Source organism: Zingiber officinale, chromosome 9B (assembly GCF_018446385.1).
Source record: "Zingiber officinale cultivar Zhangliang chromosome 9B, Zo_v1.1, whole genome shotgun sequence".
NCBI lineage: Eukaryota > Viridiplantae > Streptophyta > Magnoliopsida > Zingiberales > Zingiberaceae > Zingiber > Zingiber officinale.
The window spans coordinates 87547945-87561820 of NC_056003.1; the positions used below are offsets into that span (position 1 = coordinate 87547945).

At 40.0% G+C, this 13876-nt stretch overlaps 4 protein-coding genes across 5 annotated transcripts; 2 read left to right on the top strand and 2 right to left on the bottom strand.

The window, feature by feature from the left end:
- Positions 1–568: 568 nt before the first annotated feature.
- LOC122024006 lies at positions 569–6113 on the top strand. Its single transcript, XM_042582488.1, has 6 exons — positions 569–735; positions 885–916; positions 2389–2580; positions 4965–5015; positions 5604–5668; positions 5761–6113. The coding sequence occupies exons 1-6, from the start codon at positions 683–685 to the stop codon at positions 5815–5817; spliced, it is 450 nt and encodes a 149-aa protein (XP_042438422.1). The 5' UTR covers positions 569–682; the 3' UTR covers positions 5818–6113.
- A 2-nt stretch (positions 6114–6115) lies between these two features.
- On the bottom strand, positions 6116–7901 carry LOC122024005. 2 transcript variants are annotated; one of them, XM_042582486.1, is made up of 2 exons: positions 6417–7901; positions 6116–6305 (listed from the first exon to the last, which is right to left on the bottom strand). In XM_042582486.1, exons 1-2 carry the CDS (start codon positions 7824–7826, stop codon positions 6123–6125), a joined length of 1593 nt encoding a protein of 530 aa, XP_042438420.1. In that variant the 5' UTR covers positions 7827–7901; the 3' UTR covers positions 6116–6122. The 2 variants fall into 2 exon arrangements, with proteins under 2 accessions (XP_042438420.1, XP_042438421.1); XM_042582487.1 differs by having other exon boundaries at positions 6266–6322.
- Positions 7902–9084: 1183 nt separating this feature from the next.
- LOC122023120 lies at positions 9085–11549 on the top strand. Its single transcript, XM_042581209.1, has 2 exons — positions 9085–9145; positions 10690–11549. Exons 1-2 carry the CDS (start codon positions 9085–9087, stop codon positions 11406–11408), a joined length of 780 nt encoding a protein of 259 aa, XP_042437143.1. The 3' UTR covers positions 11409–11549.
- A 480-nt stretch (positions 11550–12029) lies between these two features.
- LOC122024938 (fructokinase-1-like) lies at positions 12030–13801 on the bottom strand. The gene is made up of 4 exons (XM_042583677.1): positions 13331–13801; positions 12904–13236; positions 12536–12652; positions 12030–12465 (listed from the first exon to the last, which is right to left on the bottom strand). The coding sequence occupies exons 1-4, from the start codon at positions 13721–13723 to the stop codon at positions 12337–12339; spliced, it is 972 nt and encodes a 323-aa protein (XP_042439611.1). The 5' UTR covers positions 13724–13801; the 3' UTR covers positions 12030–12336.
- Positions 13802–13876: the final 75 nt, after the last annotated feature.

The window sequence follows — 13876 nt, forward strand, 5'->3', positions numbered from 1 at the left end:
ATTTTAACAGTCGATTTATTAGATTTTTATTAAAAAAAAATTGATCAGAATTGTCTATTAAAAAATTTTAATTTATTAATTTTTATTGATTCGATTTTAATTTGATATTCCAAGGTGAGCACTTGATTAAAAAACATTAAAAAATAATTTTAATAAAAGATGCTTCTATAATGAAAAAAGATCATTTAAAAAAATTGATAAATTCAAATAGTTACTGTGATAATATATCTAGTCTAAGAAATTTTCTCATCGGACTATCAGGATAAATCGATAAGTACACGAATAATTTAGAAATCTAATATCCTTTAATTACGTATCTAATTTTTTTTTAAAAATTGTTAAGTAACAATCTAAAAAAATTCTTGCAAATATATATTTTAAGGTCGTCACTCTTAACTAGATTATAAGCGTGAATGCATAATTTTTTTATTGCAAATATTATTATTATTTTTTTAAAATTTGATATAAATAAATAAATTTCGAAGTTTTTTTTTTAAAAAATTTCCTAGCCCTTTTTCATATTGTTCCAATAATTTAGTTATTTCATTAAATTATTTATGGGCTCCTAATTTTGCTTCCCCTTTCCAATCGAGTTGCCATCGCTCCGGGCGAGAGGAAGGGGGCGGGTGGTGCGCGCGCGCTCTCCCTCGATCGCCGGCTTCTCTTCGCTTTCTCGGCTAATATGCTGGAGACCGACCCTGAGAACGCCAAGCGGTTCGCACCTCCTCCTTCCAGGTCAGTTGCTTCGCGTTCCTTCGGTTGTTGATGCGATCGATCGATCCGGGGACGCCTGACTGCTATTCGTTCAATTTCCTATCGTTTTAGCCACTGGGAGTTCCCCTGATGCCTGCTTGATTATTGTTTTTTGCTCCTTGGTGTTGCAGGAATCGATCCCTCAATCGGCGCAAGTCTGGAGGTATCGTGCCTTTCTAACTCTACACCTTCCTTAGTTGAGATTTGTTGGTTCTTTAGTGTGTTGACCATTTCCGGTGCACTTATGGCCGTTTAAATTTAGCTTTTGTGGGATGTCAATTGATGAGCATATGGGTCTTAGCGTTTTCCTGGTACCACGGGATTTGTGGCTCCTTGATCCTTTAGATATGTTCATGTTTTAGTTTCAATTCTAGCACAAATGCCTTCTAATCTGTAAAGAAGAAAACTTTGCGTATATTAATAAAGCATAAACTTTGCATATATTAATAATAAACATGGGTAGAGGAGACTCTCAAGGATTATAACCTAATTTTCCTTTTACTCTAACATATTATATCTGCTTACTCTTCTTCCATTGGCAAATTTTGTGCCAACAATTGCAATCCTGTAATGCTCCTGGTATTCTATTGGATCTTTGTTGATCAGTGACTACAAATCAATGCTCATGAATCTGAGAACTATTTATTCTTTATGTTAATACATTTATTTGTTTAATTTTTTTTGCACGACTTCAGAGATTTTTGATAATGCTCCATTCATTAGGAGTTAGATTTGTACCAGATCAATTTGATCAATCATACACACTAAGGGGATTGTTATTTTGGGTAGAAAAGGTCATGAATACTAATAACCATACTAAATATTGATTTTTAAAATATTTTTTCTGTTTCTTATTATGAGTTATTTCTCCCCTGTGCATTGACGGATGGATTCACCTTCTGTTATCAACAATTAAAAATCATAAGATGCTGGAAAATTCAAAATCATGCAAGCTTCTTCATTTTGTCTCTAAATTAAAACCAACCTTTATTTTCCAATATGCCTTCCCTACATGTCCATTTGAATTTTCTTCTTTAATAATTTCATCTAGGAACTCAAAAAAAAAAGTAGTAGTAAAAGAATGAAACTCTCTCTCTCTCTCTCTCTCTCTCTCTCTCTGAGCAAATGTTTTCCAAGTTTAAATAATGAATATCCTGCATTAAGGCTGATATGCTTAAAGGAAATATTGCCTGATTGAATTAATGGAGATATTGGCGAGTTTACACTTCTCAGCATAATGCATATTAGCAGTATTCCTGCTTTGTATGGATGTCTTAGAATGACGAAAAATAGTATTAGTATGCTAGTGCATTAATTGAATCATATTAATTAACATGCCATTTAGATTTTTAGTCCTTCACTTCATATACAAAATGAGCAGATATGGAAGCAAACATCAGAATATTTGGGTGTTATATCCAATCAATTTCATCTGAAAGAAAATTTTCATCATCTCTCATCTTTTTGTTGTAAATAAATTGCTCACTTTGGAAACATGAACCCCAGATGATTTGGCTATGCAAAAAATTTCATGCATATTACTTAACTGCTTTCCTGTATAGGTAATATTATATATCTCTGTAGTCTGTATTTATTATATTTTGATGATTAATTGGCTGCTCTTGTCTTGCACAGATAGATATGATAAACCTAATTACTCACAGGCATCTGAAGGTGAAAGGAATCATGCATCTTATCCTAGGAACTTTACTGCAGTAGAGCGCGGAGAGATCCCCATCAGTAATATTGCAAATGAAAACACTCGTTCTAAGTTAATACCTCTAGAAAGGTGTTCATCCAGTGAAGCTGTGCAATTTTTAGCTGAACGTAAGTAGGCATTTGCATGTTTTTCTTACTTATTAGAAATTAGAATTCTTCATAATTCTTTTCAATCAACTTTACTTTATATTAGTGTAATTGTGCCATTGGCTTGACCGCATCTTAGTTAATAGAATATGCCATAACCTTTCTCTGGTTATGCAATTCAATTTTTTATGTGGTTCAAAGGTCTTACTTTATAATATGATTTATCCTGATTGAAGATAAAGGAAAGGGAGGGGAGGAGGGACACCTGGAGAGAATGGATTAAATGTTGTTTACATAGATGAGGAAGAGGGAAAATATGTTAATGAAAAATATCATTTGCATACCACTTATTCAACCTTCCCTCCATTCCAATGCACTTAGATCCTAAATGCTTGCAGAATTAATTATCCTTGTATATATATATTTGACAAATATACCTCTAAATCACAGAACCACATCTGTGAGATTGTCTTTGAGTCCATCCTGATCCTTCTAAATGGAATTGTCCTCCCTCCTCTTCTCACCTAAGCGGCGACTTTGGAAAGGAGTCTGTAGCTACTCATGGGGGCCTGAGGCGAGGCTCATTGCAGCCAAGATGTGTAGATGGGTCGCTAAGGCAGCAATGGCAGCGTTGACGAACGGTTGAGTTCATGGACATATTGTTAGATGCATCGCAGGCCTAGATGTTGTCCAGCATTATGAAGCTTATAGCAATGGGAGTGATGATGCCTAGGCTGCCTCTAAATGAACTATCATCAATTGAATAAGAGGGTATTTTTATCTTATTGACACTCCATTCCCTCTTTCTTCAGCCCAAAATTGGCCAGAAGCTTCAGGCCAATTTGAAAGTAGATGTCTCAGCATGCATTTCCCTCTCCTATTTTACCGAACTTGGTCCCTTCTATGTCAACACAACCTAAGAGTACACCTTGTAGCTGGTTACTTGATTCACTGGTTTGCTATAATTTATGAAACTGCTATATATCTTTTAACTAGATTCCTTCTTTGGTTATCATAGACCACCTATTGCTAGGATGGAATATAGAGGGAATGACTGCGTGGATCTTATTAAAGCTTTATTAAGGCTAGCAATATGTGCCTATGTCTTTTAGATCACTTTCATTTATGTCAAGTGGAGATGAATCTCTCACATCTTTTACCTCTACATCGCATTACTCATGTATGAACATGACCATATTATTTTAAGCTTTTTCTTTTATTTGTCATCATAGTGCTCCTTAGCTGCTTGTTATATCATATTGACCATTCACACCATTCTCAAATTCTCAATAATACTCATAGCAATCTCAATATTCCCTCTTCAATTTTTCAATAACAAGGTATTGAGCTATCAGAAGTTCTACATGAATCTTATGGAGTTCTATATAAGACCAGTTATATTGCTTTGTAATTGCTTTTTCTGTCTTTTTTTGCCATATGGCCCACAGTCTTAATTTTTCAAGAACTGTTGTCCTTGTGTAAATAATTCTTGACTAGCTTCTTCCGATCTTCAATCTGGATCTTTGCAAGACTATTATATTAGAGCCATTATCCTCTGGAAACTACTTGCTATATTCAATCTTCATCACAAGTGCAACTTCTGTATAGTTTCTGCTTATTCAACCAAGACTTTAATTCTTCAGAAGCACTGTCTGCTGTTGGTGCATGTTTTTTTGGAGTTCACTCCTGTATTGTGCAGATAACTTTTCTTAGTTTTCTCAGTGACAAAAATACTTCACTCTTATTTTGTGGTTTTTTTATGGGCAAAAATCAAAAGAGGTTTCTTTATTTTCAAAATTATCAAATGGGTGCCCCTATTTTAATTATTATCAACGTGACACTCCACTTGTAGTAATATACCCATACACCCCTCTTTTCCTGAAGGTTGAAAGAGTGAATAGTTCTGAAATTATTTACTGTTCTAATTTGAAACAAATGTCATTCAAATTATTTTTGTAACTCTAGATTTATTACAAAAGAGCATTCACACTTTAATTGAACAAGTATATATTGTAATTTACATTTGAATATGCAACTGTTTACTTTTGCTAATTTGGAGGTAAAAATCTTCCTAACTCCATCTGCGCCAACTTGGTTGGAAAGTGAATATTGACATATATTGGCATTCAATCAGACTACTGCTCACTTTTCAATAAGTTGGGATAAAGAGGTTATAATGAACTACTATAGTTGACCCTTTGACAAAAAAGTAAAATCAGGGTGCCTTTTTTACGATTTTGAAAATAAAGGCCGCCTTTTTGTTTTTTGCTTCTATTTCTGTGGGTCCCTCGTCAATTTTCTACTTCTGCTGCACAAACAAAAGAGTAGCTGATCTTATACACTAATGATGCTAAAGGTATTTCTATGTGAAGTGCCTGCAGTTAATGCCATTTTCTTATATCCAGGTTGGGCCGCTGCAGTGCATCTATTGGATGATCCATCCACTGATGTACTTGGTGAGTCACATGCTTATTTGGTTTTTATGACTACTTGAATATAGTTCATGTTTTATGCTACAATGTTTTATGCTCAGTGTTCTATATGCCCGTCAAGGTAACCAGGTAAAAGAAGAGTAGTCCTGCTTCAATTTTTTTTTTTTTTTGCTTGGTTTATCTTTAAATTTATGGTTGTTGGCCTAGATTCTTTGTTACTTAACTCATAATCTTGTTCTTGACCTGCCACTATTGCTCATGTGAACTTTCTATTCCAAGTATGATTTCAGAGAACGCTATTATAATTTTTAACTTAACATCATCGTATCAGAATTATGGACTGTTTCCTTCCTGAAATTTGCTTTCTTCTCGTTTCTTCTCAAATTTCATTGCCTGATGGAATCACCCGAGCCGTACTTTAAATTTTCAACAACTTGATTTCTGTTTGTTACCTTCATTGGAACATTTTGTCCTACAAGTGAACTTTGAACATTTTGTTCATTGATTCTCATACTGATTGAATGGATGTAAACAAAAGGAACAATTATTCTTTTGTTTATATCAACTTATTTTCTATTTTTCTTTATCCATCCACTTTTGTTTCTTTTACAGAAAAGCCAGTTGTGTACTCGGGAGCCAGCGGATCATCCTGGGTCCACTCTAAGCTTCCCCAACAGGCATGAAATTAAGTTCTTATTCTGCTCCATCTTGTCGATTCATACTATGTTTTTAAATTTCATTACATTGTCTCATTGTATCATATGAGCAGATGGACTTTCTTGGAGAATTACAACGCAAGATCCAGAGAACTAATACTAGTGCGTGATCTGTCACCGGGAATTTTATTTTCAAAGAACCTCATTTGAATTACAGTGTCATGAAACTGCGACATAGAATTTGTATGGAATTATGCTCGTATGCATACTAAACCTAATTCAGGTTATTTTCATAGAACTAGATGGAGATGAGCGTTGCAATGCCCTTCGATGTTGTCGCACGCTTGGCTTGCCTGCAGTCAATATGGAATGATTGTATTGCGTTTCAGATTTGTTATTCTGTTGCTACTCGTTGTAATAGGAGCTTTATTGAAAATTTAAGATGTCCCGGTGTTCTGGTTGTTGATGTGCACTTCTACTGCAGTAGGATGACTTGAAGATAGCTCTTGTTCTTGCTCTGATGGTCTAGCTCACTGTAATATGCCACATTCTTTGCAGCATGGAGTGAATTTCCATAAACAGAAACAAGCATTGAAGTTGGAGATTCATGAGTCGTCGTTTCGATGAATACACAATAATGTTTCTTCATGAAGCAAGTCTGGAGTGGAGCTTCAACTAGTACAAGTAAGAATGTAGTTTTACAAGGATTGAACAATGAAAAGCTAATATAAGGGAGTAGAACAAGTGAAAGGTATAAGATATGTCATACTTCAAATAAGTGGTTCTTGTAGGACAATGTCCAGTCAGAATCATCGGAGGCTGCAATCACAATCCCCTCCATGCTGATGGATTCTGCTGACGAAATCGGTCCTCGTATAGGACCTTTGGCGCCAGTTTTTTCAGCTTCAAACACAAATTCAACAGATCCAAAACCAGCTGCTGCAATGTGTCCATTTTGATTATTGTCCCCATTACTTTCCACGTGATCAGATATCAAGCTTGCTCTATCTTCTTTGAGGCAGTTGAGATCATCCTCGTCGTCTGAAAGCCATCGATAGCCTGACATTCTTGTCTGATCAATGTTATCAGATGGCGGCAGATGCTGAAACCGGTCTAAATCTACAGAGTTTGATGAAGTTTCGATCGATCCAAACTGGAAACTAAGCCCGCAGCATGTTGTTTGACGATTTGCATTGTGCCTTTGTGGCCTTGGCTGACATAAATTGTTGTTCTTTGTTGAACTTGAATGCAATGAAGGTGCAGAGGTAACATGGTCTTCAACCAAAGAATGTCGACGCTCGCGATGTTTGCTTTGGGATGTCTTTGCAATTCTATCTAGGATCGAAGAGAAGGGACTGACACTGTCGCCGGAGGTCGGAGTTCGCAGAATCATGACACCAGATGATGGTGTTGTCTCCGAGCACGGAGAATTGAGCTCAGGCGATGGCACTTCTTCATCTTCACCAGGTGAAAGTAGCCAATCAATGGAAGCTTCGGCAGGACAATGACCCAAATTTCCATTTTTTGAAGGCGAAGATAGCCAGTTTATGGAAGCGGCGGCTGGTGGTGGAGGTGTCACAGAAACCCTAATTGGATCAGCAACTCCACCATTGAACTCTGGAATCTCCAGCTCTCTTCCTCCGCCCACGGAGAGTATGCCTCTAGGCCTGCATTTCCTCCGGTCGTGCACTCCGACGATCACATGGCCCGCGGCGAAACACGCAGGCGTGACTAAGGAGCTATCCGTGGGGACCTCCGGCGAAATGGAAGCTTGAATAGGAGGAGTGGCGGAGGAAGTCGGTGTGGTCGTCGACATCTGCTTCGATTCGTCCACTGCCTCGAGATCCGTGGTGGCTCGTTTTGAGAAATTGGTGGAACCGATCTTCCTACGCACAGCCTTCGCGGTGATCTTGGAGTTGAAGGCGACGTTTCTCAAATTGGGAGGCGCCGACCGGGGAGTTCCCGTCGCCGTCTTCGATCCGTCGTCGAGCGATTCTTTGGAAGAGAAATCACAAAACCTAAAGCGGCCAGATTTGGATGCTCCGGAGGCGGCGATTGAAGGAGGGAAGGAGCCTCTGTTGCGCTTCTTCACCGGATCCAGTTTCTTCGCCATTGGATCCTTGGAGCTCCTCTTCCTCCTCCCCGACATTGGAGCTGCGTTCACGGCTTCTCGCCCCATCTCCGACGATAGATCCGTTGGCAAAAAGAGAAGTAGGGTTCGGCCTCAGCCTGGGGATACGATTCCTTGAGATTCGGATCCATCGCCACGCGACGTTGATCGATTATATACCCGAACGAGCGGTACGATTTTGCGCTCTGGCGCATATGATTTATACAGCCATATTACGGCAGGTAAATACGAGAATACGAGATCGATTTTCAAACGGACGTAATATGCTACTTTATTGTCGGACACGTGTCCGTGATTTATTCTCTTTTAGAAATTGTACGATCATCCCGAAAATTTCACCTTTTGTCATGTTGATTAAATCGAAGAGAATGACGGACGGCCCAGATTGACTCTAGTGTGGTGCCGTTGGGTTAGCAAAATTTCAGTTGACTCCACGTATTTTCAACATCCAACTAAAAAAATACCAACCGAAAGTAAGCATTAAGCAATTAACCCTATGACTATGTATAAATTACATTTGTAACCAAATAAGAGTTTTTGTTCTTGTTAATGATTTATTAATTTGTCGTGTTTATTTTAAACCACAATAATTGTTTTGGCATTGCTCGTATGCCAATTTATTTTTATTATCATTAAAAAGATATCTTACTTTCGGAAAAAAAATATATATATATAAATGACACCTCATCATTTTTAATACTAAAAATATCCAACAAATCAACAATGTCAATGAAGAATAATGGCTCTCAGTAGATAATTTTATTAGGTGTTTTTTTTAGTTCGTCCTAGATATTATAAAGGAAGGTGAATTATAAAGTCAGTTTATAATTGATAATTAAATTAAACGAAAGAGATTTTTTTCTCAAGGATTTAGATTCATCGAAATTTCTTATCCAATTATAATAAGTTTGTCGTCCTCTAATTAATAATTGAACATCCCGTGAAGATACCAATGAAGGATAATTGTAACCGTATCAATGAAGACTACAAAAGAGATCCTGTTTTTTTTTCCAAGTGAGATGCATAGTTAAAGGAAGACACCTTCATATGCAACTCCATTCCCGTAATCTAAACCACTCATCGTCACTCTTCTCTAAAAGATATAATGTTACAACTTATTATGTAAGGGTGTCATGTCAATAAAACTAAGATCAACTTTTAATGACTACAAAATATCCCACTAGTAGTCTCAACCCTCATTATATGAGTTATTGTTAGGGCTATAAATGAATCAAGTGTTTATGAATAAGTTTATTGTTCGATTTAGTAAGAGCTTGTTTATTGATCATGTTCGAAAGTCGATGAGATGTATGTTGGAAATGTGGCGCTCCCGCTAACCTCCTGTGGATTTCACTCCAACCTACAACGTAAGTGGCGTCAGTGCCGAGCCAAGGAAGGGGTCTCGACGATGACCCTCCGACGCTCAAGTCAATCTCCGACGAAGAAGAAGAAGCAAATAGCAAAGCAATAAGAAGACTGTAGCGCAACAGTAAGATATCATATACCTCCGCTGAAGCTTGGACCCCCCTTTATATAGAGCTTCGGTAGCGTGCATGCATGCTTCTCCAGGCGAGCACGCATATTGAACCTTTCCCTGAAAAGACTTGTCAGTAAAGTATCCCTGACACAATACCTTAACAATCTGAGCATATCTCTGAAGTAATAGTGGAAGCTTCCGTCGTACGATCCTCTGTCTGACCATGCCTCCTGTCAATGACACTAGCTCCCAAAAGGATATTGAAAGATAGTCTGCTGTGTCTGTTGCTTGGTCGAGCGGAATAGTCGCTCGGCCAGAATTCCACTGTCCATGCGCGGTCAGATGTTGGGTCGAGCGGGATAGTTGCTCGGCCGGAAGTCCACTGTCCACATGTTCTATTGCTGGGTCGAGCGGGATAGCCGCTCGGCCGAGGTCGAACTCTGTCGATGTCATACTTTGCTATCTGGCCGAGCGAGGTAGTCACTCGGCCGAAGTTGAACTCTTGATGTGACACTTGTTGTCTTGCAGAGCGACCGACCGACTGATATTGTCCACTCGTTGATCATCTTGACTTTGACCTCCTTTGACCTCCACCATGGCAGCAGGGTGGAGTTCATCATCACTGCATCATTTATATTCATTCAATATATACAAGATTAATTAAACAAACAAGTTTGAATAACTTGTTAATCTAAACAAATAAGTTTGAACACATATGTATTCAATTGGTTAATGTTCGTGAACAATGTTCACGAACCATATTTATTAATAAAACTTTTTTTAATATGTTAAATAAATAAATTTAAATTATCAAGTTAAATTATCAATCAAATAACTAAAGTTTCAAATAATCAAATAAGCTTGAATTAAGAGCTCGATAATATATAAAATAATCAAGCTCAAACTAAACTCGATCTAAGCTCGAGCCAAGTTTGAATTGAAAGTTCGATAACATCTAAACGAACCAAACTCAAACTAAACTTCAAATAAGCTCAAACTCATAAAAAATAAACCAAGTCAAATTTAAACAATCATTTTAAAAACTTAGTTCATTTTAATTAAGCTCGACTCAGCTCGACTATCTTATCAAACAATCTTGAACATCCTAAAATTTAGCTTGGTTTGACTTATTTACAACCTTAACTATTATCATTGGATGAAACCTTCCATGATTTATTTTCCTTAAGGACAATGAGGGATCATCCTAAAGGAACTTAAAGGAACTATAAGATTATAAGGTTACCTATTACTATCAATTAACATCACAACCTATATCTCAATGAGAGAATTGACCCTCAACTTGTCAAAACTCAACTATCGATCCTAAATATTTAAGCTCAAATTTTATCTTTCCTAATCATCGCAACTATTAAAAATAAGGAGGACCAAAAAGCAAAAGTAAGAAGTAGCCGTTAACTCTTCCGCGGTCCACAGATCCATCCACTTTCCAACGGTCGAATTGCCTTCCCCTGTTCTTCGGCGCCTACAAATACCGCTCCTCTGTCGCAGCACGAATCCATCAATCTTTGAATTCGATTTTACTCGAAGAAAAGATCCTTTTTTGTGCCATCATTTTAGCTCCGATCAATGGGGATGATCTCGATCGCGTCTCCGCCGCCGGCAGCCTCCTCCCCGCCCACTGCCGCGCCCACAAGTCCTTCCTCCTCTCCAACTACGTCCTCCTCGGCGCCGCCTCCAGCTGCATCTTCCTCACTCTCTCCCTCCGCCTAGTCCCCTCCCCCTGTGGCTTCCTCCTCGTCCTCCTCCACGCCCTCACCATCGCTGCCGCCGTCTTCGGCTGTGCCGCCGTGGCCAGCCCCTCCGCCCGCTGGTACGGCACCCACATGGCGGCCACCGTGCTCGCCGCCATCCTCCAGGGCGCCGTCGCCGTGCTCGCCTTCACCCGCACCGCCAACTTCCTAACAGACGGGCTCAAGTCGTACGTGCGGGCGGAGGACGGCGTGGTGATTCTGAGGATGGTGGGGGCGCTCGGCGTCGTCATTTTCTGCATGGAGTGGGTGGTCATGGCGCTCGCCTTCGTGTTGAGGTACTACGCGGCCGTCGACGGCGGAGGGATCGCCATGAGGAGCGCCAAGGTGCAGCAGGAAGGGGAGTACGCGGCCACCGGCCATTGGCAGCCTTTCCAGGTTTAGTTCAATTGTGTCTGGCTTTTCAATTAATTAAACTATTGGGAAATGATGTAACATTGATTGATCAATTATTCGATTTTAGGTTGATGTAATATTTGATTTATTTATCAATTATTTGATTGAACTATCAAAATTCAGAAATAAGATTTCATCTTGTTGCAAGTGAGATTGTGATAGAAAAGTGGATGCAATGTGGTTTACTTATTCGCGTCTAAATTTGAAGTTGCGTTCGATCCAATAGACTCGGCCAAACTGATCTTCTCTAAGAATTGTAACAACAATTGATTTGAAATAGAAGCACTATATTTTGAATATCATCCTTTATTTGAGACATTGATGATTGATATTTGGAAAATCTAAAATTATAGAGACCATGTGTATGTTTGCAAAATTAGATTTCATTAAAAAAAATATGTTTTTGAGCATAAAATTACACACAAATCAAATGAAAAATCGATAAATTCAATCAAACTTGACTGGCCTAACATCTCAAAACTCCTAGAATGTTGCACTCGAGATGATCTCTAATGGCAAAAGGTGAATCTTATCGGCCAAGCACACTCGGGGGGAGAAGGTAAATTACATAGAGAGTTCCTGCTACAATTGCATGTGTAGAAGAAACCATAAGAATTCAAATTTCCTTTTTTACTTGTCTATATATGTTCGTAACATGCCAAATGGCAGAAACAATCAACCAGTCACATTGCCAAGCAACCCCTAAAGTCACCTCAAAAGAACTAAAACAAGAATGAAAAACATCAAAACCTAGTTACCTGCCAAATTGCTAGCAACAATTGGAAAGCCTTATTATCATGCCAAAAGTATTTTTAAAAAAACACAAAATAAAACAGCAGAAACTCCAATGGCACTTAACTCAAATGCAGCGATGAACTTGAGATTCAAGACTAGGAAACATTTTTTTTTTTCCCCCTTAGATTCCCTTCAGAAGCTTCAAGACCTCAGCTTCATTTGGCAGGGCAGGAATGGCTCCCTTCTTGGTGGTGGTGATGGCTCCGCATGCGTTGGCAAACTTGAGTGCTTCCTTCAGCTTCTCCTCATTCTGCACGGATTGTATTAGCAAAGGGCACAAAAAGGAATGGATTCAAGGATCTGTCTGATGGTTGATTCACCTGTAGCACAGATTGGTCATTAACAATCTTGCGGAGTAAGGCACCAACAAATGCATCTCCTGCGCCGGTTGTATCTACTGTTTTGACTGCAAATCCATTTAAACTCCCTTTGAAGTTCTGCAAAAAAATTTTGGGAACCAAGAAAGTGTTGTTCGAGTTAATCGCAAAGGAGGAAATTTAAAGAGAAGTTGGTGGAATTGATCTAGAATCAAGATGTTGAATGAGGGGGGAATGTAAAGATCCAAACTTTGGAGGGATCTTGAAAAAGCCCAAACTGGAAATCACTAGAACAATGAATCTGGAATCGGAATTCCATGAATCTGAGTCCTAAAGAGGTATACGAGAAGCGCGATTCGTAAAGCATGTACCTTGGTGTAGTACTTGCAACCCTTCTCCCCGAGGGTCACGAGCAGAAGCTTGAACTCTGGCCGCCACAGAGTCAGCACGACCTTGTCCTCTACCGAATCCGTGCCGGTTAGGAACTCGAGCTCAACGTCGCTAACCTTGACGATGTCGGCCCGGTCCCAGATGCTCATGATCTGCTCCCGCGCGTACTCCGCCGAGGGCCACAGAGGCAGCCGGAGGTTGGGGTCGTAGGAGAGCAGCGCCCCTGCTTTCCTCGCCACCTCCATCGCCTTCAGGTGCGCCGATCTGCACGGCTCTGTGATCAAGCTTATAGATCCGTAGTGGAACACCGCAGCCTGCAAATGACTCGAAAGAGATTTGAGCGAAATAGGCAGAAGAGCTAGGATTTTAGGTCATCTTCTCGAAGCGCACAAAGATCCAAACGCTTACGCTCTTGATGACGTCGAGGTTGAGCTCTCCCTCGGTGAGGAGCATATCGGCGCTAGGGTTGCGGTAGAACATGAACTCACGCTCTCCGTCGTCGCGGAGGGTCACGAAAGCGAGCGCCGTGCGGGCGCCGGTGTCGAAGAGGACGCCGGCATCGTCAACGCCGTTGGAACGCAAGATGCCCGCGAGCATGCGGCCGAACTCATCGTCACCGAGCTTCCCGACGAAGGCCGCGAGACCGCCGAGGCGGGCCACGGCGATGGCCACGTTGGCAGGCGCGCCGCCGGGGGCCTTGATGAACCCCGGTGCCTCTGCCAAGGAAACCCCCGAGACGGTGGGCACGAAATCGATGAGCATCTCGCCGAAGCTCACGATGACGTCCTTCCCATTCGCCATGGCCGCGATCGATCGTTTGCAGCGAACAGAGAGATCCAAGCCGAGAAAGAAGGAAAGAGAAGGGCGAGAGAGACCTTCCATCGAGGAGACGGCAGCCGTAATTTATAGACCAAAACCTATAGAATTGGTCAAATGACTTTTTCCAAAAAGCTC

Excerpts from the sequence above, each read along its gene's own strand:
- LOC122024006 (XM_042582488.1), top strand. The coding sequence starts at position 683 with ATGCTGGAGACCGACCCTGAGAACGCCAAGCGGTTCGCACCTCCTCCT. Across the intron at positions 917-2,388 it reads CAATCGGCGCAAGTCTGGAG|ATAGATATGATAAACCTAAT; the intron begins GTATCGTGCCTT and ends TGTCTTGCACAG. Across the intron at positions 5,669-5,760 it reads ACTCTAAGCTTCCCCAACAG|ATGGACTTTCTTGGAGAATT; the intron begins GCATGAAATTAA and ends TCATATGAGCAG.
- LOC122024005 (XM_042582486.1), bottom strand. The coding sequence starts at position 7,826 with ATGGGGCGAGAAGCCGTGAACGCAGCTCCAATGTCGGGGAGGAGGAAG. Across the intron at positions 6,306-6,416 it reads ACAAGAACCACTTATTTGAA|ACTTGCTTCATGAAGAAACA; the intron begins GTATGACATATC and ends GCTCCACTCCAG.
- LOC122023120 (XM_042581209.1), top strand. The coding sequence starts at position 9,085 with ATGTATGTTGGAAATGTGGCGCTCCCGCTAACCTCCTGTGGATTTCAC. Across the intron at positions 9,146-10,689 it reads ATTTCACTCCAACCTACAAC|ATCCATCCACTTTCCAACGG; the intron begins GTAAGTGGCGTC and ends CGCGGTCCACAG.
- LOC122024938 (XM_042583677.1), bottom strand. The coding sequence starts at position 13,723 with ATGGCGAATGGGAAGGACGTCATCGTGAGCTTCGGCGAGATGCTCATC. Across the intron at positions 13,237-13,330 it reads ACCTCGACGTCATCAAGAGC|GCTGCGGTGTTCCACTACGG; the intron begins GTAAGCGTTTGG and ends AGTCATTTGCAG. Across the intron at positions 12,466-12,535 it reads ATGACCAATCTGTGCTACAG|AATGAGGAGAAGCTGAAGGA; the intron begins GTGAATCAACCA and ends CAATCCGTGCAG.